The 26229-nt window shown below is 38.8% G+C and overlaps 1 protein-coding gene across 5 annotated transcripts in view; it reads left to right on the top strand.

Annotated features, from left to right (window-relative positions):
- The first annotated feature begins 11009 nt into the window (after window positions 1-11009).
- Window positions 11010-26229, top strand: part of MICAL3 (microtubule associated monooxygenase, calponin and LIM domain containing 3) — a 108497-nt gene continuing 93277 nt past the window's right edge. For all 5 annotated transcript variants that reach the window (XM_013127828.3, XM_005144358.3, XM_013127830.3 and 2 more), the window contains exons 1-11: window positions 11010-11341; window positions 16599-16806; window positions 18316-18432; window positions 19104-19205; window positions 19729-19884; window positions 20694-20794; window positions 21474-21731; window positions 22308-22423; window positions 23711-23837; window positions 24331-24424; window positions 25564-25711. In XM_013127828.3, coding sequence (XP_012983282.2) covers window positions 11078-11341; window positions 16599-16806; window positions 18316-18432; window positions 19104-19205; window positions 19729-19884; window positions 20694-20794; window positions 21474-21731; window positions 22308-22423; window positions 23711-23837; window positions 24331-24424; window positions 25564-25711 — 1691 coding nt within the window. In that variant the 5' untranslated portion in view covers window positions 11010-11077. The remainder of the gene's footprint in view (window positions 11342-16598; window positions 16807-18315; window positions 18433-19103; window positions 19206-19728; window positions 19885-20693; window positions 20795-21473; window positions 21732-22307; window positions 22424-23710; window positions 23838-24330; window positions 24425-25563; window positions 25712-26229) is intronic.

Below are 26229 nucleotides of genomic sequence, written 5' to 3'. Positions count from 1 at the left end.
TCTTGTGATAACTCATCTGGCCATATGTAATGGAGAGCTATAGGCCTTCATAAAATTACATACACACAATCTCCGCTGCAAAACCCCTAAAATCCAACCCAAACCCAACAATATGCAGTTGTTCTTATTTGAAGGCCTAAGAAAAGAGAGCCTGTCTTAGACTAGGAGAGCATGATTTAGCCTCAGTATAATGAAGTTCAGGATGGGATGTGGTATTGTTCATATGTATAGAAAGGGAAGGAAATTAATGCATAGGTCAGTATCATCACAGGAGCAAAGAAGTATGAACTTGGACTGGAAGTTAAAAGAAAGCTATTGATTATAAAAACAACTGGGTTTAGGAAGAAGCTTCTGAGTTGATAACAGGGATGGGACAAAAAGCATTACTAATCTCAGTTGTCACAGTATGATATGGCTCAGGAAACTGCTCATTTCTGTCAGCCGTAGATCCTTCTGTCTGCCTTTTGGTTTTCCAAATGAGTGTTCCTCAGTTATCCTCTATAGTTAGAGAACATAATTCAGTAGTTATAGAAGGTGTGTTCCCAGTTGGTGGTGTCAGCCAGGGAAGGGAAACAAGCCATATTGCTCTCAGAATGGCAATACCCTTAACAGTAGGCTTTAACTTTTGGTCAGCTCCAAATTGGCCAGGCAGTTGGATTAGATGATTGCTATAGGTTTCTCCCAAGTGAAATATTCTATTCTAGAAAGCCAGGGATGCTGCAGAAATGAAGAATTTGTGTAACAGGTTTGCTTTTCCACTGTGGTCAGTCAGAGTATTTGAAGATCCAAATGTAAGAGTGTTTTCTAGTCTATATCCACAGAATAGGAAGGTTTTCATTTCCAGTTAGCCAGATCTCTTGTGCCCATGGAGAAAAGGCTACTTCTGATAATTTCTGGGGTGTATGCATGGGGAAGAACAGGGAAGGGGAGTTGGGTAGGCATATGGATTTCACTGATGGTCATGCTGTGGTTCCACCACCAGTGTTGGCCATCCCTGGTTTACAGAGCTGTGCTGTGCTGCCAGTCCATTCTGGCTGACTGAGCCTGAAAGCAAGGAGTAAATGAAGTTGAAGAAAGTATATCTTAATTTCAGTATTCTTCTTAATAAGAGTATGTCAGTCTGGTTCTGAAGTTATTACCTGCTTTCAGATAAGCTAGCAGCAGCCTGTTGGTATTATCACTGAGAAAGTCACAAGGTGCCTTTAGTCTCTCTTCCTCCTTCTACTTGCTGCATTAAAAGCATTTTAAAAAAAGGGTTGTCCTGGCTAGTGCTTAAATACCAGATGGAGGATGATACTATGAAATAAGGGATTATGGAAATTATTCAATTGGAGGCTGAGGTCCAGAACTGAATTATCTGCCAGTGGAAAAACCTGGAATGCCCTATGAAACAAATTCCAGCTTTCAAGCAGTGCAGTGGCAAAGCAGCGCATCAGGGCTGGGGAATCACGCTAGTCAGAAGTTGTGTCACAGTATGGTAGTTCTCCATAGCCACTGAGAGCTTGACCTATTAAAATTATGCCTGTAGATGTCTTGCACAAAAGGTGACTGTAGATTTCTTGGGGGGGATTCTCAGAACTGCATTAAAACAAGAGGGTGCTTGTGCCCTCTCACAGGACGACTTTCTCTGCCAGGTAGCTGGGAGGTTCAGATAAGGATATCTGCTGCAGTCCCCTGCATATCCTTGCTTAATGGCCTAGATCCAAAGGAGGATGGAATTAAAAAGGACAGGCAGAAAAGTCCTTGAGAATGAAAGGCAAAGAGAGAAGCTTTTCTGTGTACTTGATACTAGGAAAAAAGTGCTGAATGGTGTTCTTGCACATAGATTGGGTTAAATCTCTGACATTCATACCAAGTCTTTTCATGTCCCCACCAGTGCAGCTGTATTTGAGCAGACTAGTAATGTCTGCCTCAGGAAGCAAGGACTGCCATCTTATTTCAGAAACTGCTTGCCAAAGCCTCAGGGAGAGGAGAGTAAATCACAAAACTGCCTCCACCTCTTTCCTTTGTAACTGATTTCCTAACAGATTTTCATTTGCTTGAGGCACTGAGCTTGGCGTGGTCTTTGCTGAGAGAGGCATCTCCTCTGCGTTCGGGTGGCTGAAGGGGAATCAGTATCTAGCCAATTGAAACTGGTTCAGCATTTACTGAGAATCAAATGTCCAGCCAAGTGGGGAACATACTGCTTAGTTACTATTTTTAATCTATGCAACACTATGTCCAGAGCTGAAAGTTTGATGTTACAAGTTTTGTTCTCACCCTATGCTATCCAGGATTGCTTTTCAAGGTTTTGGTATGTTTTGTAATTTGAGAAAATGTAGCTTCTTTGTTCTACATTTTTGTCATAGTTTAGCCAAAATGCTAAATAGGTTGTTTGCTTGCAGTATATTCCTGACTCCTGGTAAAAGCTTTCCTTGTACCTATGAGGAAAATGAATGATAGGAAGTGTTAGACACATGTGATTGTGTAATAGAGATGTCTTTTCATTAAGCTGCTAGATTTGATCAGTTGTCATTTGACAGTCTCACAATGAAGTTTCTTAGTTGCTAAGGATTGGATTTTGCTTTTGTAATTATTATTGTTACTAAAGATTGTGAAGCGTAACAGCGTGCAAAGGGTCGGTATTATTCTCTTTAGATGAAATCTGTAGGACTTGTGGAATAGACCTCAATTAAATTATCTAATTTATTAAATATATTACAGGATTATTGCATGGGCTTTCTTCTTGTGATCTAATGAGTTGAGGTTTAGCATTGTTTAAATTGAATACATTCAATATATTTTCTGCTACCCAGAAGCACCATGCCTTACAAGTGTAGACAAGTATTTTCTACCATGAAAATGAGGATGTAACTCCATACTGAATCTGCCAGTCATTCCAGAAAAATAAAATTCAGAACATAATGGAAACCAGTCTCTTTCTGATTCCCTTCAAATCCTGCTTTGTGTCCTGTGGAAACTCTGTTCAGCCAGTAGTGTTCTTGTTGAGGAATGTGATTCTCTGCCTTTGCAAAATGAAACTAAATTGCTTAATTTTATGGTCTAATCTAGTGGCTAATATGGGAGGACAATACATGCCTGTGGTGGCCTGCGTAGCGTCCAGAAACAGTCTGCTGCATCTACCCTTGATCGAGTTCCTTGACATTGCCATTTCTGGTTTTAGATATGTAGAGAAACTACGTAGCACACGTTTTCATGCATGACTTTAAAGGAGGAAGGAGGGCTAGGTGCAGTGATTTGAGCTACGTGTGTAGGGTATGCCCATCAACAGGTATAAACACACTGTGGGATTTCGTTTGGTAGCAATGAAGCTTGGTGGATTTGCCTTGCTGGTTGGCCGTACATGGGCAGGGAACGCAGTGGCAGATTGGAGCGTATGATAGCTGGGATATAGAGCGCTGGATATATAACAGTGACAAGTGAAAGCATGTGGCAAGTAGTAAGGAAGGTATTGGTCCTCATCTGCAGATGAGACCTCAAGATGCTATTCCTGATTGGACTTTTCTGGTTGAGGGAAAGGAGGTGGCAGCTCTGGAGGTCTGGGTGTAAGGTTCCATTTTTTAGGTGTTTTTTGAGCTCTGTGTGTGTATTTTCCTAGTAATTATAAAGGCTAAGGTTGCACCCACGGGTTGTGGCATTCTCCCATCCCTTCCTGGACTTTTCCTAGAATAAAGATTGGGATTTGTTTTGTTTTTAAAGATGAACAGCCTCCAAATGAAGTGGTTTGTGGGTTGAAGAAATTTTTATGGCTCTTTTATTCAGATGATTCTTTGCTTTCTTGGCTTCTAAAAGCATCTTGCGAGATCTGCATTAAGAAAAAAAAAACTCCAAAAATTTTAAGTCCTTCTGCTTTCTGTATTCCGTCTTCCTCCACAAAAACAGGGTATACATCCATTAAATAATCCGTTTTAAGTGCTCTGTGAAGTGGGCTCAATTTGTGCTGCCATAGCTAGTTGAACATGAGTGGAGGTTGTAATTTACGAATCTTTTAATCCTATTTTCTAATTCCCTTCTCCACCATTTCCTTCAAGGAAGTGCCTGCCTCTTTTCCACACCCATAGTAGCTGAGACTTGGAAGCAGCACAAATAAAACTTGCTTTCCCATGTACATTTGTTATCTCTGTAACCAGAATGGGTTTTTTCTTTGTTTTGCGAGAGTTTGGTATTTACCAAACCACTGAGGAGTGAGCCTTGGAGTTAAAACTGCAGGCAGCCATCTGCCTTCATTAGGATAAATATGGTCATGGATGACCACTCTGAGTTTGCCTCTGAGGTGCTAAGATATTTCTCTTGATGACTTAACTGAAGCTGGCTTTGATAAGTTCAGCCTCATTTAGACACTGCAGTTCTACATGAGTAGTAACCTTCGTTCTATGTAAGGCATGATTAGTTCATAAAAGGGAGAACTCAAGGATGTAAACGGAGACAGGCACATGCTACATTAGATGCTAGAGCTTTTAATTTTTCAGATCTCATGAACCATTTGACATGCTCTTTAAAAAATGGTGCTTTTTTCCCCCATTTATCACTTGCAGGTTGTATGGTTGTGTCTGTCTTTGTCCTTGTTGGTTATCTTTCCTGCATTAATTTTTTGTGATCTTTGCACTCTGTTTTGGTACCAGGTTCTGACAGATGGAAGCCTTCACTTATAAATTTATAAGGTGTGTTCATGTGAGTTTCATTAGGAAATTCTTTTGAGATCTCCTCTTCCCTTCCTGCCCCTTTTCTTTGATATAAACGTAAGCTCTATTTGTTTTCTCATTGTGTCAGGGAATAGCTTGTGGCAATCAGTGTGCTGGCAGAACCTGCGGGCCTCAGGGCACTTGGCTCACTGTGCTGCAGAAGTCGTTACAGTGTGTTTGTAGCTTCCAGTCTTCGTTCTTCTCAAAATTCCTAGTTGGGTCAGAACAACATTCTCATTCTCTAAGGTTCAGTTAAGCTTTTCTGAAAACCTCCTTTTCTTGTGGAGCAGCATATTGGCTCAGAAAGGTGAATCATTCTGTGTGCTGTATGAAGTCACAAGCTGGTATGTCTCACTGTGCTAAGGCAACTGATTTGTTTCGTCCCTGTTTTAAAGTCACAGAAATAAAGTTTTGGGAAAGTGTCATTTCAGTAATTTTTCAGGGGCTTTTTTTTTTTTTTAATAGCTGCTTTCCTCGGGTTATTTGAGAGTGTTTGAAGAACTCTGGGTAAGTCCATCTTGTAAACTGGGTGGGAACTAACTTTAGGATGGGTTTCTATGTTAAAATATGACATAAGGAACAGCTTCAAAGCACTTAAAATGAGGGAGTGGCATTCAATCTTTTTGTCCTGTTAAGTGGTGGAGTGAGAAGCCTCCATGTGCTTCAGTCTGGTAGTGAAGTCACTTTCACCTACTGAAGAGTGATTGTACACTTATCTTAGAAGTGGTATATGTGTTGCTCATCAGAAAATACAGTCTGACTGCCTGCATGTTTGAGATAGGGTCTTATGCGAGATGTTTGTAGACTGAAGACTTCCTATATTGAAACAGCTGGATTTGTGTTTTGAGGACTTGTGTTTTCTCAGGAGGCTATGTAGGGGATGCGTGGGTTTTACCATCCAGATAACAAGTGGAGCCTTTGCTGTCTAATGGGAAAGTGTTGCTCATATGACTTGCTGTGTCAATGGCCACAGTTCATAAAGTTCATTGTTAGAGTTTTGATTCTAGTGGGATGTAGTACTTTTTACCATTGGAATAAAAGTACATTTACTACTCTGAGAAATAAATTTTTCTTTTGATGTACATGTTGAGTACTGTGTGGTTCTTTACAGCACAGTGACAGTCTCAAGATGTAAAGGATGTCCTCAGCTTCCCAAACATGTAGCTGGTGAGTTGGTGCTAGTTGCATAGAGATCACTGCATTGGTTATTGGTCACCCAGTACGAAGATTTGTGGTGTGAAGGGATCTCCCTAGTATGTGGCTGTGTCAGGCATTTAACGTAATGATTCTTGAAACTTGTATTCCAACATGACAGCTGCCCAGCTATTCCCTTATCATCATATAAGGGGGTAGCTACTTCTGCCTTAGTATCATTTCCTTTGTTTTTTTCTTCCAAAAAAGAGTGATGATAAGTTTCTTGGTCTTTTATGTTGGTGTTCATTCAGTGTAGGGACTCTGCTGCGATCAAAGAGTTGTGTATGACAGAGCAGCAGAATATATTTGTTGTATTCATAGAGATAAAAGGTTTTATTTTGTAGGTCTGATGTTTTCAGCAGTTCATTGTGGCACTTAAGAACATAGCATAAACAGCATGCACAGTTTTCTTGAGTACCTGGGTATGGATTTGGGAAACAAAATATTATGTGTAATTGCTTCTGTATGTGTATTTTCCCATGTTCTTGGATATAATTTATATTCTTTTGAAATCATTACTGGATTGTGGTTTTCTTGATGTGAGAATTCCATGAACTGTTTGTATGTGTGCCTTTATCTTCTCCTTGAGAATGAATTCTTTTATTAGCAACCAAGTTCATATTTGGTCTGTTTCTCCCACTTTTGTCCCAGCTTGGGAGGGAGGGTAGACAGGAAAGAAATAGAGACCCAGGAGACTCCCATATGTTGAGCAGAGGCCCATCAAATCAGATAGGACAAGAATGTTAAAACGCAAACATCTTTTTGGCAGTGTATTTGAGTGTTGAATTTTATGAATGGGAGCAGATCTGAATTCCATCTTAAACCATACCGTGGACAGTGATGGTGGCTTTTTCCCCCCATCTGGTACAAAAGGAAGCTGCAAACAATGGCAACCACACCTTTGTCTTCCTGCTTTTAACGTTCTTTGTCTGCATAATACATAGCTAAAATAATTGACCATTTACATTTTAGCTTTTCTTGTCAAAATTGTCCTCTTTTTGCCATCTGTTTCACAGTCTCACCACTGCCCTAAAGCTGCACTTTTTGATACCCATGATCACTTAGAAAGTCATGAACATACTGTAGCTAAGTCCATCCTTTAGTTTTAGCTAAAAGTAAAATGAATCAAATCTTGGAAATGAAAACAGGCATTTTCGTCTGTTGGAATAAAGACTTCTTTTAGTGTGGCTTCCTAAGGAAGGGAGGCTTATGGGGTTGAGCCATTTGGCCATCTGCTTTTCAGTTCATCCTTAATTTTTGAACAATTTTGTCCAGATTTGACAGGGAATAAAAATCTCAAAGGTTATTGGTTTCCTACAAGAAAACTGGCAGCTGGGTGGAAGAGAGAGACAAAAATAGGTGTCCCCACTGTTTGCAGCATAATCCTAATAATCTGTGTTTAGGCTTTTCCTAGCCAAGTTGCAAGTGTGTGCTGGCTGCCTAGGTACTGCAGTAACCTCAGAGTTTCCAGAGCATGATACTGAGCATCACTCAGGCAGAAGTTGAGGGACCATGAAAAGGAGACAAGGGCATAGAGAATGTTGCTGAGGAACTGGAAATTTTAGGGAAAGGATGAAATCAATGGGAAATTCGGGCTATTGAAGCTTTAAGTAGTTTTATGAGTGATGGACCAACTTGCTTTTAGATTCCATACAGTACTGCTGCAGTTTGTTGATCTCTAACTTCTTTTGTCTGTCAAGGGTGGATCTGTGATGTTTGCCTGGCTGTGAAATAACAAGAATGGAAGAAAGCATTTACATTGTGCTCAGAGAAACTCAGCATTCGGAAGTAGAGCTGGGCAGTTACTTTGGCAATGTTTTATTCACCCAAAATGCTGTTTTAAGCTAGACAGGACAAGCTGTGAATTTAGATGGAATTTACCCAATAGTTTCTGCCAGGGAAAAAACAGAGAACAATGCTGGAAAATACACTTCTATAATATTTTGTTTTTCCAGGCGCAAGTCATTAGTTGAATGAGTACTTTGAACAAAATCAGGATGGAAAATGTGTGTGTGTGGGTGGTGTGTGTGACCCCTATAATGGGGGGCTGTTTGCCTGGAATGTAGGAGCTCTGCATTTGCAGCACTTTCTGCAGGAACATGAATTTGTACAACCAAATTCATTATGTGAATCGCTTGCCAAATCTCTTCCTATCTTTTGCATTTGTCAGAAGTAGGGCACTGAACTTGGTTCAATGGAACTTACTTGCATTTGGTAAAATGCTCATATTCCTGCATCCGTGGTAACTGTGGGAAGGAACCACCACCTGGAATTATTCATTGCCTATGTCTCCAGTTTGCATCGGTTTCTTTCTTCTTTCTTCACTGGACAGGTGCTGGAGATCCTGAACGTACTTGCAGTCATGAGTCAGTGACAACCTCATGCTGCTATTGTAAATAGCAACATGAACACTGTTCTTGCATGCTTTTTTTTCATGGCCTTTGTCTTTCTCTCCCAATGCTCCAGCCAAGGAATTTACAGAGCTTCTGAGTCAGCAATCAGCTGCCTCGAGACAAAACATGCCGGATACTGCAGGCTTGCAGAATAGCCAGCAAGGCCCACAAATACCCTGGAAACCTGGCAAATAATCCTTGCCTGCCCTTGGTTTCCTCCTGTAATTTCCATGTTCTCTGACTTGTTACTCACAGGTTCCAAGCACGTTGGGTGTTTACATCAGGAATGTGGAGTTATGGGGAGTGACTTGCTGTGGTGACTGAAGCCTCGGTATTTGACCTGTGGGCATAACTGACTTCACAGCCTATGTGAAATGGATTGTTGGCAGAACTGCTGTATAAAATTACCTTCTTTTGCAGGTTTGTCTCCTGGCTTGGCAAACCTTGTACACAAAGCAGGAAGTTCCTAGAATGAAAGTAGGCTGGATTTTAACTACAGGATCTCCCTTGAGCAGTGCAGAAAGTGTGCTGCTTCACTCCTGTGAAAAAGTACAATAGAAGCAAGAGTAAGACATAAAACCTATGTTGTACTTACATCTAGATATATCAATAATGGACTATGGACTAACAGCCTTAAATTGCCACTCCACTTAATTTAGGTCATATAACTTCAATTTTTTTCTTAGGGAGTGTCAGTCACCTGAAGCACTGGTATAAAGTGAGTGTTTGGGTGGTAGTGGGGTGCAAGATGTGGAGGAAACACAAAGTGGTATTCAGCTTTTACGGTTGTGGTGATTGAGGCATGTAGTATTAGGCTGTAGGTATTTTATTGTGTTTTTATTACACATCACACTGAGTTTACTCCTTCAGTGTAAGGGCTGATATATTGGAGCTCTTTATAACATTCTTGAGAGCAGAAGAGGAGATACAGGCAGTCTTAGACCTCTGCTGGAGTGCAGTGGTTACCCTGAGCTGCAAGTCTGAAGCAAGTTTCTAGCTTTGTAAGAGTGAAGTTAAGATTAAAAATAAGGAAAGTAGTTCTGTCCTGCTTGGTGAGCAGTACTGATATGGACATGGCATCACTGTCAGCCAGTTAGAAAACCAGCTTCATGTGTCCTGAGGCATATGAGGCAGTTGTCCTAATAAAGTCAGACTCACATTCTCCAGTATAACCCATTGTTGTACTGTGGCTTCTGTAAGAAATATTATTTTTAATAACAAACAATTTATGGCTGTATATAGCAGTTTCCAGGTCTCCTTTGCTATTTCTAAATGTAAGCAGTAAATACCTTGTTAGGTTGAAATGCAGGAGTGCCCAAATAAACTGCTGCAGATCTGTCATACAGGAGGGGAAGAGACATGAGCTGTAATGTTTTACTTGGCTTCCTGTCTGCTGAGAGCAGGAAAAGAGCTGGTGAGAATCTAAAAGGTTTTATCCGAGTCCACATGTTTCCTTTTTTCTTACCTTATTACCCTTCGCAAAAAGAAGCCCCAACAAAGGACAAAAAGCAACTCAAATGCTTTAATTTCCATAGTTCCCACATATGTTCCCATGCAGCCCTCCTATCTGAAGACAAACAGAAGTGCTCTTTCTTAGAGAGTGGAGTCTTATGTATAAAAGGAAGAAAGAGGTTTATTATATATGAGAGAGGGGGAGAGAAAGTATCTATTCTTCAAACAAAATCTGCTATTTGTGACACAATTCTGTAGGTTTGCAGGCTGCTTCTAAGGAATCCCAGAAAAGCAACTAACAGACCTTCTCTTAGCATATTTAATCTGCTGAGGACCCCACCTGCCACCTAAAACTTTGTAGGGACCTGCTTATTAGAAGAAGTTGAAAGCCACAGAATAGAAGAAGCGCTCTGAAAATCTCAGAATTGCTCATGAGCCACATTTCACTCTAACACTGCTTATTACCAATAGGAATACATGCATAGGCTCTAGGTAAGACAGATGTTTATACCGCTTGATGCAACACAGATAGGGTTGGGTTTTGTTTTCCTTTCTTCAGTCTTGACACCTTTTCCTAACTTTGATTGCTCTCAGCAGGTTTAAGTTCTTCCTAGCATTGCAGAAGCCATCACAGAGTTTGTTATGTCACTGTGCAAAAGCAGTGTTTGCAAGGACTCCAGCGGAGATACCAGCTTGTGCCGTGCCAACCTTTTTTCTCTTCTCTATTTATCATGAGCAAAGGCACATGTTCTTTTAGAATGAAAGAGACAAAACTTACTTTACTGGTGGGAAACCAACTGCTTTATGCTTTGTGGTGGTAGTGTTTTTTAAGGCAAGCATGTAACCATTACTGTAGTGTTACCACAGTGACTGTTACTGTAGTAAGTCTGCATCTTTTTTTTTTTTTTTTTCAACATCCACCTGTTTCCAACCACTGCACAACATCTGCCAGTTTAACTTCTCTGTTGTTCCTGTGAAGTCAGTTTAGATGAAACTGTCTAGGGACTGGCTCAGGTTAAACCATTTTGTGAGTTAACAGAGGTAAGATGCTCTTCTGTCTGAGGCTTGGTGAACTTTGGAAGGCTCTGATTCAGTCAGCGTGGGTAAGTTGACTTACTTAGGGCTGATGTGTTACTAGTTCCTGAGAATCTGGGCTCTCAGTTCAGCAGGCTTAGGAAAAAAAATTTGAAAAGATCAAAAAAAAAAAAAGCAGGCTCAGTTACGTCTTCTTTTTTATTTTATAGGTTAATAATGCCCATACACCAGAGGTGAAAGTGGCTCAACAGACCAACATCGGGAAATCTGGCACACTGGAAGACAGCAGCTGCCCCTCAGGGCAGCTGCAAAGTGTGAAGCATGGAGGAAAGTAAGAATGAGAAGGTGAACCAGGCTCACGTTCTCTTTGACAGATTTGTCCAGGCTTCAACCTGCAAGGGGACTCTTAAGGCTTTCCAAGAGCTCTGCGACTACCTAGAACTAAAGCCCAAGGACTATCGTTCTTTCTACCACAAACTCAAGTCCAAGCTCAATTACTGGAAAGCCAAAGCCTTGTGGGCAAAGTTGGATAAAAGAGGCAGCCATAAGGACTATAAGAAGGGGAAAGCATGCGCCAACACGAAGGTAAGAGATCTGTTCATTGTCATCAAGACAACTATTACCCTGTTTGTCTGTGGAATACACTATAAAATGTCTTTATGTGGAAAGATGTTTGACTTTACCAGTATAATCAGTGTAAGATATGGAAATGCTCTCACACATGCTATTTATAATATAGTTGTGATTTGTTAGCACTTGACTTTTTTTTGCTACTATCAAATTTGACTGCCAACCTGAATAGGGGAGGTTAAATGGAAATTCTTGGGAATGACCAGAATGTTTGTAATTCAATGGGAAGCAGCCTGTAAGTTTCAATATTTTATGTTTTTATGGCATTAATACCATAGATGGCTGGAAAATCTTAATTGGTAAACCTTGAAACTTGGTAGGCTTTTCTTTTTATTTTTTTTTTTTTACTAGACAATAAGAGGCATGTGGAATTTGCTGTTGGAATCTAAGTACAAAATATGTGCATTTGGAAATTTCCAACTTTAATATGAACATTCTCATGACTCTCTCAAGAAATGAGAACATTCCTGCCAATTTGGCAAAATACTCTGTTTTCCATTAAAAAGGCAGTCACTTGTATTCCGTGTTCAAAGAAGAAAAAAAAAATGCTGTGAAAACTCATATCAGTTCCTTTTAATGGATTGGTATGTGTGGTATTTACTGCAGCAGTTCCTGCTTTTACATACACACCCTATTTTGTTTAACCTGGATTATTGTGGGCTGGTATTTATGTGCTGCACCCTTGTTGGACTGCATGTTATGAACTTATTTGTTTTGTTGTAACTGAAACCAGTTCTTTATATCATTCATAAAAATGTGAATGGAACAGGTTATTTTTGCAAATAATCATCCACTCTTTTAAAAAAGGAAAATGATATGGGTTATGATAAAATTAGGACAGCATTCTGGCTGCCTCCTTTGGGGACAATAAATGCTGCTTCTTCTCTTGAATATTCATCCTAGGAGAAGAAAGTATCTTAATAGGAGGAATTAATGAATAATTCCTTAGTAGAGAACTGAGGGGGAATATATACTGTTTCGGTTGTGCCAGTCATTTCAGATCTGTGGACTGAAGTTTAATTTCCAGCTAGGTATTAGAACCTTAAGTTAGTTTCCTTATTGTTTATACTGTTGCACTTCCCGGTGGCCATTTTCATATGGATGGTGGTATTTATTATTGACTACAATAACACTTGGAAAAATCGGTAATGGGCCAAGGTGCATTTGTTCTTCGTCTTGTAAAGGTAACACTTTCCTTGAAGTTTGCAGTGGGTACATCAGATGAAAGGTAACAGTGCATATAGACTAACTTGGAAAACATTAAAACAATTAATTGGGCACCACTTGTAATCACAGTGGGCAGTAGCTGCAACACTGCAGAAGTCCAGTCACTGTTAAGGTTTACATTTTTCAGACAGGGTAAGAAAGGAAGGACTTACAGGAAGTTAAATGTAGTGATTTTTGTGTACATTTAGGAATAAACCTTCTGAGCACTATGTGAACATCATGGAGACAAATTCAAAACTGTTTTCCTGAAAACTGACTACACTTTTTATTCATCGTATTGAGGAATTTATTTTGAGTTAAATGTGATGGGTACAACTGAACTAGTGCGTTAAAGGCTGTGAAATGAAGGCAGGTGGCTTGTGTTTTAATAAGAAGGAGACTCAGAAAGCTCTGAAAGAATGTAGAGGCATTTTAACTTATTTGAAGTAATAGACCAAAAGAGTGATTTTTGCATCTGGGCTCTGAATATATCTTAGTGGGCAAGACTGTGTTCATTACCACTGAAGAAAAGGTTGCTTTGATAACAGAGGTGCAACATGAAAGAAGAGATTTAATGGAAGAATGAGTGATTTGGGTAGTGCTTGATTACAAGGACATTTAAAAAAAAATAAATAAAAAGGAAAAGATAAGAGTGGAGGTTTGACACCCAGCTATGAAAGAGAACAAAGGAAAAGAGGGAGTGGAATGGAGCCAAGGCAGAGAGTAATTTGCCAGTCTTTCTATGAAGCTGTTGTTGAGATGCTGTATAGAAACACAAGTAAAAAGGGTGGATGGTGAATAAATTAAAGGTAGCATCCTCCTCTGCCTCAATCCAGAAATATATAGGACTGTGGATTTGGGATTCACACCATTTTGAGTAGTGAAATTAGTATCAGAGAGAAAGTGATAATTTGGTTAAAGTATACTTACTTTTATTAGCATGTGTTAAAGAATATATACCTGTGATGATAAATATTTTTTGCATATGGAGACTTCATTGAAATCTTTAATGTAAAGAAATCATAAATATATGTATTCTTTATGTATTTTTCACATATGCTTCTGTTAATTACCTGTTTCCTATCCTGGTAGTATCTGCCATTGAGTCTGACATTAAGTTTTTACGTAATTCCAAAGAGATAATCATAACTATTCAAAATAGAAGCCTTTTGTAAAACTGAATCATACTTTATCTAGGAAACTAGCTTACTTATTTTTATATTTGTAGTGTTTAAAGTAATTTGCAAAACACTGATTAAAAAATACAAACGTTTAAGTAGGCATGTGGAGGTGATAGAATTGAAAATAAGGATTAAGGTTTTACCCATGTTATCAGAACAGAATTCAGTCATTTCTTTAGGAAGCTCGGCTTCTCTACACTTGAACATATACCAGTTTTGAAGTTTGCATTCTCTGTAGCATACCTCTTATTTGCCCATTTAAAAATCAGGGATGAAGTGTTGTGACTGGTGTTGGGCAGTTAGTGCCTCAGATGGCCAGCGTCCAGGTTAACCATTATTCCGATAGTCAGCATTCATGAAAGCAAGGCTTGAATGTGATGGGCTGTTCAAATGTAAATAATTACAAATGGTGCTCTTTCTTAATGGTTAAATAGAGATTACAGATTTCAGTTTGCATTTAATGTTCCATTACCATGGTGGTGTTACTGAGAACTTCATATAATCTGTCTGAGAGATCTTGAGCAAGAAGTGTTTCTTGAGGGGTGAGACAGCTTTAGTGCATGAAGTTGCAGCAGTGGTTCATTGTCATTGCAGGAAAGGGAATAAGAAGCAGCAGAAGCTGTTGCCTTTATTTACTTGGCTGTACTTTACATCCTGTGTAGTTACTGCTGTCTGTGCAAGTATCAGAAGTAGGTTTCTGTGAGAGATCTGCAGCTAGAAGAAGCACGAAGAAGGTGGAAAAGGGTGCAGAATCTTCTATTCTTAATTGTGCTTAAATCTCACTGTGTTTTATAACAACGTAATTAATAGTTTTGTGGTGGTTAAAAAAAGGCAACTTTCACAGCGAATTGTTTCACTGAGTATCACGTATTTTACATCAAGGGTCTTGAATATAATCTGCATGTTGCTTACCACATCCTTGTGTCTGGGGAAGGTTGTAGGGGAAAAAATATTTACATTTCTGTGACAAGATTGCAGGCAAATAATTTATAATTTGATTATGCAGCCATGAGTTTGAATAAGCTGATTTTAGTACATTTCCTTTGCTGTTGTGTACTGCATCATACCTATTTTATATGGGTAAAGTCATCAGAAGAATTAAAATCACTCAACTCAGTGAGATCTTGTTGTTTATAAAACCCAGTCTCTTTGAAAATTGTAGCTGTCAAACAAGCAAAATTATTACCTGGATAAATTATATACTCAGCTCGTTTTCTTAAAATTTAAAGAAAGATGTAAGTGGTGTTTGAGAGTTATACTTACCTACAAAGAAAACAGTATTAAGTTGAAAGGATATATTAGATCTTAATTGATGATCCACTTTAACAAATGACAAGTTGGACACATGTTCAATATACAAGTCTATTTAGGAATTTAATAGCTCAATGGTTGGGCTTGCCTTTTCTCCCATATGCATTCAGGTTCTTGAACCTACTAAAGAAGCAGTGCTGTTATTCTAGTCTTCCCTTTCCTCAAGGCTTGGATCTCTGCCCTGAGATGTACGTGACATCTCATACAGTAGCCTTACTTTGAATTCATGTCACTTGTTATGTTGTAATTGCTATAACTTGGACTGTTTTATTCATCATTCAGACTTCATATTTGCATTTTCACATTATTTGCAACATTTACGCTCCAGTGAAAAACTGGTGCGAATGTGGCAGCCTGTAAAAACTGGCATTTGGGAATGACCAGCAAAGAAAGAGCTTTGCTTTGAAACAGGCTGATTATTAGAAGGTTGGATTCCGGTTAAGTTTTAGCATACTTAAGAATTTCTCAGAGCTTTGCTGTTCAGCCATAAGGGTATTTAAGGATCTGGAAAATACTCACATGGCTGCAGCCATCACCACTGTAGCAAGGTCTTTATTCTGTGGGGTCTGGTTTCTACTCAGTAGAAACCAAAGTACAAAAATGATATGACAGAATAGACTGGTACTATATTCCTGTGAAGGCACATACTTGTTCCAGCTTGCTTTGTGGATCTCAGTTTTTGTGGGTAAAAAGTGTCAACTGACTGTTTTGGCTTTTTTATCTTAAAAGTTAATTGTGCTGTACACTTTGTTTCTCCGACTATAGATGTTTACATTCTGAGGTTGTTTAATAGCTTGATAGTGTTTGTGGGTAGAGTGGAAAAGATAGGAAAGTCTTTTGATATGACAACGGTTCAGTTGGAGAAAACATATTTTGATAAAAGTTATCTAGTCACACAAAGTTTGTAGTTACATTATATTTGCTTTCCTGAGGTTTTCCTTTGCTGCCCTAGAAGCACCAGCATAGGTGTAAGTTAGCTGCTCCAACTTAACTCCTGACTGTGCTACTCTAAATGATAACATTTATAAAAATATTAGCATCTCATGTATTTATCTGACATAGCCGTTGCTATGCTTCTCACTGGTGATGAGGAATTTTTACTATTACTGAAATTTTCTCAAGAAAAGTCAGCTTAGGCTTTGGAAGATGAAAGGTAGATGGAACTGGAGAGGGAGAAGCCTTCAGAAATATTGCTGTTCTCCAGCTGCATACATAGCTTGGAGACTATACCTTGGCAGCTCTTCTTAAAGCAAGGGTTGCAAATGGGCAGTTTACATGTCTGTTTCTTCAAACTTTGCTGCTGTGATATGCTTTATTTTCATGTTGTGGTTACTGCTTTAACGTATTAGTGGCAAAACATGGCAGGTAACAATGGAAAGACCTGAAAATTCAGTTTATGTTGCAGACAAAGAGCACTTAACTCCAAAGAGCTGTGGGATGCTTGAAACCTATGGTAAAAATGCCTGTTTCGTCCTAGGACTGTAAAGTTATACTCTGTGCTGGTTGTTTTGCAGTGTCTGATAATTGGGGCTGGACCCTGTGGCCTTCGTACAGCCATTGACCTGTCGTTCCTGGGAGCCAAGGTGGTGGTCATAGAAAAGAGGGATGCCTTTTCCCGCAATAACGTGCTGCATTTGTGGCCATTCACAATACATGACTTGAGGGGTCTTGGCGCCAAAAAGTTTTATGGCAAGTTCTGTGCAGGATCCATAGACCATATCAGTAAGTACAGCTACTGCTAGACACAGCAGCACTTGTTCTTCACAGGGGAAAAGAAAAGGGGGGCATGGGGTAACTCATTAAGGTTTAGCCTGTGCCAGCCATTGGTCTCAAGTCCTTATGGTGCAATTATGCATGATTACCTTTGCATTGTGCTTTTCAGCCTATACCTAGATGTGAAAGACATATGTTGTCTCATGAGATTGTAATGCATGCATTATCTGTTGTCTTTTATACCATTCCAAGGCATATCTTTTTCCTACACTGAAAAATGGGTTTAAGATTCAAACATTTTTCTTCTTTTCTTTTTTTTTAATTTAGTGGCTAATTTTCCTATTTTTGCTATTACATTCCTGCAGCTGCCACATTATTCTCTTGGCCTTTGTAATCAACTTGTAAAAAAGAAAAATGCTTTTGAACATTCTTGTGAATGTTGATATGGAAAAAGGAGGAATAATTTTGGCTTTGCAAATTTTTGGAAGAGTGATGAAGATATTTTCAAGATCACTGTCAGCTTATGAATAAGTTTTGATTAAATAGAGGTTTACATATTAAAATTGTGAATAATTGTGATGATTCTCAAAATCTGAGAAATCAGTCTCCTTTGAAAGCTGAATGCTTTGTTGGAGCCGGAGTTACTACTCAGTTTTTCTTTCAAGAACAGCATGGCACAGCCAGCTTTTTCTCACCAGTCTGTGTTCTCCATGGTGCATTGAGCAACACAGTTCTCCACTGGGCATAGCGTGGGAAGCATAAAATGACACAAACATAGTAGATAAGGTTTGATTTCTTGTCCAAAGCAAAAACTGCCCTGTTGTTGTTGGCAATGAATGGTGAAACTGTGGAACTTGAGTCTTGCACTTTGCCTTTTCCCCTTCCTATTTCTTATCATTTCTATTTTTCAAATACTTCATGCATGTAGTTGTCTTTTGTATCTTAACACAGCTGAAATTTGGTGTTTAGGTAGAACGTTTTTTCTATCATTATCTGAAATATGATAGCAAGTTGTCTTCCTTCAAATAAACAGAGTTTGCACACTGTCATTTTCACATCTACTCCCTATCTTAACTAAAGAGAGAAGAGGTGGTGAGGAACTTAGTATGCTTTCACAGAGCCAGAAGTGTTTAGATAAAGACGCAGTTCAGTATTACAGCTAGGCTGATCAAATAGCTTGTTGCCACCTGTGACAAAAGTGCAGTCCTTCTGGTGTTCTCTTCTCTCTGCTGCAGAGCATGTTTGGTTTGTTTCCCATGCTGCTGATTTGGGGATTGAAACATTTAAATAATAGTTAATCTTTATCCTTTTTTAAAAAGGACTGGGTTTTCAGCTGTATGGAAATTTTTTGGCATGCTATGATATTACACACCAGTGCTGGCTGGCTGAAGTGCTGGGATCACAGTAGGGGAAAAAGAAAGTAGCAGCTGGTCTTACATGAGTTTGTCAGAAATGTCAGAGACACGTGGGCACTTGTGCTCTTTTCTTTTGCTTTTATTTATCATCTGCTTTTTGCAGGTATCCGTCAGCTCCAGCTTATTCTTTTGAAGGTTGCCTTGATCTTGGGAATAGAGATCCATGTCAATGTGGAATTTCAGGGGCTTGTTTACCCTCCGGAGGATCAGGAGAATGAAAGCAAGTATCATTGAAATGTCCAGTAGAGAAAGGGGAAGTTACGGTAGGATACACAGACTCCTTAACTTATGACTCCAAGTCCTTACCTCATGCTCCATTAAGAAAAGTAATTATCAATACACTTCATGATTTTTCGTAGAATTTTTTTTCTAGTGACAAATCCAAATTAGTTACTGTATGAAACAAAATCGCCTGTACTACACAGAGGTAGACTAAGACATGGTAGATCATAATTACTCCTAAAGTACTTAAGCCTACTACACTTAGAAGAGATCTTTCTGTAACAACTCCTTTCCTTGCATTCAGTGAAGATATTTGTCAGTTAATGATCCTTGTTTCACTTTTTGTATCTTTGTGAAATCTGTTCTCTGATTGCCTTGGGTGATGGTGACTTTGTTATTTGTTTGGCATCCTATTCATTAAATAGACAGTAGAGAAGCCATAAGATTGTAGTGATTCTTACAGGTCAGGGGGGTTTACCAGAAGTGTGTCTGTCTCTGATTCACACAGAATGACTGTGCAAGTCAGCAATAGCCCTGTCAACAGCAATACCTGTCCTGCAATGTATCTTTACTGACAGTGTGAAGAAGGGATTATGGATACTAAGAAGTGGTTCTGTGTATTTGTTCTATTATAAACGCTGTTTATATTAACTTGGAGTTTTTTAACAGGAATAGGTTGGCGTGCATTGGTCCACCCAAAAACCCATCCAGTGTCTGAGTATGAGTTTGAAGTAATCATTGGAGGGGATGGCAGGAGGAACACATTAGAAGGTAATGGTGTATCCATAATTCACTTTGAAATAGAATTTATTCTTAAATTCGTTAGAAGAAAAACAGCCATTAGCATCCCAATCAAAATGTGGATATTTGACTAATGAAAGGGAGATGCAAAGCCCATTAAAAATCCACCTATATCAGACATGTGGGTTGTATTTTTCCTATCCACTAGCAAAGGAATTACATATTTTGACCTGGGTAATTTTGTCCTTATTTGAGTAATGTTGTAACTTTTACTTTTGAGAGTAAGCATTGAAGCGTTGAATATTGTTCTGTGTAGTAGAGAATTGTCTTGTAATATTTTTGATGCAAGTTGCAATTTTTGGAAAAAACGAGAGAGAGGAAAGATTTTTTTTTTTTTGCCTGCTGAAGCAATTGTTGCTTTCTCTGTGGAGGAGTTTTTAACTAACCAAATCCATTCTCTTTTTATTTTGTGAAGGCACTTGTCCTTGGTATGCTGAGCCTTCCCTGAAGGTGTGTTCTGTTTTTCAGCATTACTATTTCGTTCTCCCCGTAGGATTTCGTCGAAAAGAGTTCCGTGGTAAACTGGCAATTGCTATCACAGCTAACTTCATCAATCGTAACACCACAGCTGAAGCCAAAGTAGAAGAGATCAGCGGTGTGGCCTTCATCTTCAACCAGAAGTTCTTCCAGGATTTGCGGGAAGCCACAGGTCTGCCAGCAATTGCCGGATTCCCAGTGAAAACTCTTTGGTTTTATTATTGCAGCTTTGTATCTCAGGTCTCAAATTTAATCAATAAATGCACATTTTTGTGCAAGGAAACCAGTCATTGCTTTCTCTGAAATCTGACTTCTCATTTTTTATGGCTGTTCCACGCAGCTGTACAAAGCAGATGTGTATCATTCAGATATGTGTTATTTTTGTTCAGGAGTGGTGAACTTATTTCCCTCATAGTATTCAGGAAATCTGAACCCTAAATTGGAAAAGTCTGAATCTTGAGTTCAGCTTCTTGCACTCTACATCTGAATGCAAACTGTAGTGACAGCTATATTTATATACTAACCACAGAAATATGTGGTTAATGTGTGATTAATGCCTGAAGTATTTTAAAACATCAGAAGAGTGTTGCAAGACACATCCTCTCCAATATTTTTCTCTCTCTGTAGATTTGGGGGTTTCATTCTTGTTAAGGTATGCTTAAACAATATTTGATCATAGTTGAGCTTCCCTTGTTCTATGGGAATGAAAAAGCAGCAAGTGAAAAAAAGTACTGGAAATTTACCTGTATCTTATTCTGATAGAATAAGAGGTAGCTATCTACAGGTAAAATTGCTGGTTTTGGGTTTGTTGAAGATTCAGATTTTGAAGCCATCAAAAGCATGGGAGAAAGCTGCTTGGCATTCTCTCTCAAAGACTTTCTAACCACGTACTTGTAATTCACTTTCTTCCAGTAGAGCTTTTGTGTTTTATGGAGTGTGTAACTTGTCCCTTCACCACTGTGTCTTTTCTTCTGTCACAAGGTATTGACTTGGAGAACATTGTCTATTACAAAGATGATACGCACTACTTTGTCATGACTGCCAAAAAACAGAGCTTGTTGGAAAAAGGAGTGATACGGCATGTGGGTATTAACTTTTCCTATATTCTCTCTAAACTAAGATTTTTTGGAACAATTTGCTTTCAGTATGCTGCAAGAAGGGAAATGTGCTGTTCTTCCATCATGTAGTGTTTTTACACAGGTATTTTAGAACAGAAATATGTGGTTAATGTGTGATTAATGCCTGAAGTATTTTAAAACATCAGAAGAGTGTTGCAAGACACATCCTCTCCAATATTTTTCTCTCTCTGTAGATTTGGGGGTTTCATTCTTGTTAAGGTATGCTTAAACAATATTTGATCATAGTTGAGCTTCCCTTGTTCTATGGGAATGAAAAAGCAGCAAGTGAAAAAAAGTACTGGAAATTTACCTGTATCTTATTCTGATAGAAGCTGATTTAAAAGTAGTTTGGCCACAAACTAATAAAAGAAGGACTGGAATCTTGTGCCTTTTGTCTAAAAATTGTGTGATGAGAAATGCTTGGGACTTTCTTAGGCCTTTCACAGTCAGAAATGCTTGCAAGATTGGTTTTGATTTACAGATTTTCTCTTAGAAACATAAACATGGATAAAAATGAAAGAAATTGGAAGGCAAACTTGTATCGGTGGATTTGTCAGCATTTTAATGCCAACTGCTGTATATACCAGCCTTAAAATAAACTTGTGGATTTGGCTATCTCACTTTACTTTTGTGGTTTTGGCAGGATTATGCTGACACAGAGCTGCTACTCTCACGGGAGAATGTGGACCAGGAGGCTCTGCTAAATTATGCCAGAGAAGCAGCTGACTTCTCCACTAATCAGCAGCTGCCATCACTGGACTTTGCCATCAATCACTATGGTCAGCCAGATGTGGCCATGTTTGACTTCACGTGCATGTATGCATCAGAGAACGCAGCCCTGGTGCGAGAGCAGAATGGCCACCAGTTACTTGTGGCACTGGTTGGGGACAGTCTCTTAGAGGTTTGTGTTTTAAACTTATGTTTAAACAGTAAATTGGAGTGTAAGCACAAGCCACAGCACCCATCACTTGAAATATGTGCTGCCTGTAAGAGAGTTACTGTAAGGGAAGCTGCTGTTTGAGGGAAGAGTGGAGTCTTGGGAAAACAGGATAATTAGTATGGTAATGTGCAAAGAAATGTGCAAAGATTGCTCTGAAGTTCTGTTTGTTTTATCTACTCCTCATTGGGATGATTAGACTCTATAGAATTTACTGTAGACCTGTTAATAGCTTCCATTTTGTAGTTGGTAAAAAAAGTACAGTCTTGAAGAGAAAGCTGTTAGGGCACTCCAGACTAGGAACTGTTGTTGGAAACAGAGGAACATGGGCTTTGGGGGGAGCTCATAGGCAGTTTGTCATACATCTGACTTGTTCTGGCCCAGTGGGAGCAGACCTTTCAGCTAATTACTGAGCTATAGTTTCCCAGCAGATTACCATCTGAATGTATTCTTGATATTTGTTTAAAACTTTCCCTAACTGATGCTTTTCCTTTTTCTGCCTTTTTTTTTCCCTTCTTTTTTTCTAAACGATAATATTAGCCATTTTGGCCAATGGGAACCGGAATAGCCAGGGGATTTTTGGCTGCAATGGACTCTGCTTGGATGGTACGAAGTTGGTCTCTTGGTGCTAGTCCTTTGGAAGTTCTCGCAGAGAGGTAATACAGCAAATTAATACACTTTCAGTTGTAACCTAATCCTTCAACATCTCACCATTCATTTCTGTTTCTTCTAGTACAAGTAGCTAGAGTGGGAGATGGATTCTCACTATTTCTGTGAGAACGCTTGTGGGTATAATTCAGGTGAAGAAAAAAATTCCTAAGAAAGTGATAACCTGAAGTATGTTTATAGAGGAAAAAGAAATGTTGCAGCTGTTCTTGGTTCTAGATTTAAAAAAGATTAGATGAAGAATCTTTTCTTGATGCTTATTGGCATTATGTGGAGGAAGTGAGCCTGACTACTGTCACCATCCTTGCAATAGCAAACCAGATGAAGATACAGGTGCCTTTAAAATACCAGAGACAATTTTTTTTCCCATCCCCTTTTATCTTATAAATCTCTTTTATGATTTTCTTTTAAGGAAGCTGTCCCCTGCTTTTGTTTCATATTCTCCTAAGTTGGTCACTTTGTTTCATGCAAGCTAAACAACATCTTATCTGTCTTTAGTGTATTGAGTTCTTGATGTTTTTGTCATCTTTGGTTGTGTGATTTTTTTGGTGACCCAAGGTGAGCTCTTACGAATCAGAACTCGGGTAATTAAAAGGTAGAATAGGTAAAAGCAACAGCTAGTAGAACCTATCAAACATAAGCAGCTGCAGCTTCAGCATCAGGAACTACAGTATAATTTTAAGAATTGCAAAAATGGCACAACAGGTGTTAAAGACTCCATTTGTTTGATTTTTTAAAAAAATTAAGGTTATAATGTGTTTGGAGCCAGACTTCTATCACCTTTCTGTTAGATGTTTTAAGATACAGCAGTAGGATCTTCCCTGAGCCTTCTGTTCTGCATGCTGAACAAACCAAGCTCCCTTGGCCTCTCCTCACAGGGCAAATGCTCTAGTCCCCTTGTGGCTGCCTTCTTGAGTCGCTTCAGTGTCTAAATGCTCTTACTGTACTGGGGAGCTCTTTCAGCTTATGGTTTTAGTGTATTGGTTTCTTCCCCCTTTTTGATTTCTAGAGTTGTATTAAATTGCAGATCTTAATATACAGAATCTTTAGCTGTCAGTGTCTGAAGTGATTGGATTTTTGATCTGAATGGTTATATCTCCAGAATTCACTTAGCGGTGTTAGTAGTGATTCATGTCTTAAAACAAAACAAAAACCACAAACCTCCCCCAAACAAAGCAAAACCAAACACAAACAACCAAAATCACCACAAAACCTGAAACAAACCAGTCAAGGCAAAACCAAAATACACTTTTTCCCTTTAATCTTGTTTTCCCAAGGGAAAGCATTTATAGGCTACTGCCTCAGACCACGCCTGAGAATGTGAGTAAAAACTTCAGCCATTACAGCATTGATCCTGCCACCCGGTACCCCAATATCAACGTCAACTTCTTGCGGCCACAGCAGGTAACTGGTTGAATGGTGCTTCTGAATGCTTGTAATCTGTGGTGCCTTTGCTTAAGTAAAGCTGTACTAATGTTTTGGGAACAGATAGTGATCTTATGTTGCAGTGTAACATGAACACAGTAAAAAGCGGATCTGTCAGTCAAGAGTAGACCTCTGTACTTAGTACAAACAAATCTCATTTTAGGAATTCTTGATTTTGAAAGTTTTAACCATGCTGTAATGATACATTTGCATTTGTGTGCATGTGCATTTTTTGGTGATAATCTAGTATAGTAGTCTGTCATTCCAATTTGGTATCCGCTGAGCAGCAGTCAGCTAGACTGTTCAACACTGATGAGCTGATAGTTGTTGTTCTGGGATTCTTGGACTGGAGATTTCTGTTGCATAATAATTATCTTCTTCCTTTGTGATGGCTCCTTGTTCTCTAGCTCTTTTTGTATGGATCTTGGGTGCTTGGCATGTTGGCAATTTTTAATTATTTCTGACATTTTAGGTACGCCATTTGTATAATACAGGAGACTTGAAAGACATTCACCTGGAAATAGAGAACTTTGTGAACTCCAGGACACCAAAGCTGACTCGGAATGGTAGGCCTAGCTACTGTTCTATTCCCTTTGGTATTCTGGAGCTGGATCAGTGCAGCAACCATAAAGCAGCAGGGCTGTAGGGTATTACTTAACTAGTCTCTTTCAGTTTAGAAATTGTATCCAGCAATTGTTTCATCAACATTCTGGTTTTACAATCTTTCAAGTTTCCACAAACATGTAAATATATTTTGTTTGCCTAATTTCCTTTGCTTAATAATGTGGTTAAATTTCTAAGCATATTTGCTTATACAAGTATTTCTTTTCACCTCCTCTATCCTATAACGATGTCGTTACTTAGAGTGCAAGAACCTAGCTTGAATTCACTCTAACAGGAAACTCAGAATTCTTACAAACTGTATAGAAGGTATTTCTCAAGCAGTCTATCATATTCATGCTTTCCTCAATCCCATCTTTTAGCTTAACCAAATGAAACTTTGCTTGCATTATTCTGAAAGTTAGATGTCTTGTAATAAGCATTTCAGTATCTGTCTACTTGTCCTGTACCCTGAGGGCTATGTTGAACTTTTTCTTCTGCATACCTTGCCTTTGGATGTGATGCTCAGATAGTGTTTGGGGACTCTTGGATAGTGCTTTTGCTTTCACTGCTGAATAGCTATGTAGTCTTTTGATTTGTTCTTTGCCCTGCAATCACATCCCTTTAGGCTGTAATCTCATCAGATCTTGCAGTAAGGCAAGGTCAAAACAGGTCAATGCTTTTAAGAGGAAAGCTTTCAAGAGAAAAGAAAAAGTTGCAGAAGTACATTTGTAGTTCTTCCATTAGAAATAATATATCTAGGCTTTAGAGAGCATTATGCTACTGTATATAATTTTGATCATATTTAACAAGCCTTTGCGACTGCTTTATAATTCCTCGGGCTCTATAACAAGGACTAGGGTGAAAAGCCTGGCAAGTTATAACTTAGGTACTTTTTAGCAAGTTAAAAATTTTCTTGGCTCTAAAATGAATATGAATATAATCTTTCAAAAAACCTAGAATTCTGTCCTATGTTGCCTGTTGTAGAATGAGATTGTTTGCATGAAGGTTTTATTTGTTGATTAGTGGGGCTTGTTTTATTTAGAATTCCTGAAAAAGACATTGTGCATTTCTCCTTTAAAATGTGATTGATTTCTTTTTACAGAGTCTGTAGCTCGCTCTAGTAAATTGCTCAGTTGGTGCCAGAGGCAGACCGATGGATATGCTGGTGTTAATGTGACAGATCTTACAATGTCATGGAAAAGTGGCCTAGCTTTGTGTGCCATTATCCACAGATACCGTCCAGACTTAATGTGAGTAACTGTCTATTTTGAATAACCAGGAAGGGCAGAATGTTAGTGGTATTTAGAAGTAATTGTATGGAGACTAAGGCAATACATGGAGAAAGAGATGGAAATGAATTCACTTAGACTTGATAGAAACTAACGTGATTCACCAGCAGAGTGGAAGGTCATAATAGCGTGATGAATATCTAGATAAATGTGTTGTCGTTTTCCCTTCTGGATGATTAGGCAGAGTTAAGCTTCAAATTGATATTGACTGGAAAGCATTACTGACTGACAGATTTTCCTCTGTGAAGTTAGGTATAGTTCATAGTTTCTTGTGAAACTTTTTCAGTTATCATAGTTTCTTGTGAAACTATGAACTGCTGCTCTTTTTGGTAGTAGCGACCCATCATATTGCTACTGCTTGTATGCTAGCATGCTGATATTGGGGAAATGAGAGGAATCCTCTTCCATGATACATGGGGTAAAGCAGTGCCCAGATTCTAGAATGGGAAAACACTGTCTGGAAAAAGTAACAGTAACAA

The sequence above is a fragment of the Melopsittacus undulatus genome, chromosome 5 (genome assembly GCF_012275295.1).
Source record: "Melopsittacus undulatus isolate bMelUnd1 chromosome 5, bMelUnd1.mat.Z, whole genome shotgun sequence".
NCBI lineage: Eukaryota > Metazoa > Chordata > Aves > Psittaciformes > Psittaculidae > Melopsittacus > Melopsittacus undulatus.
The sequence above is the reverse complement of the archived record's forward strand: the minus strand, read 5'-3'. Positions and strand labels throughout refer to the sequence as shown.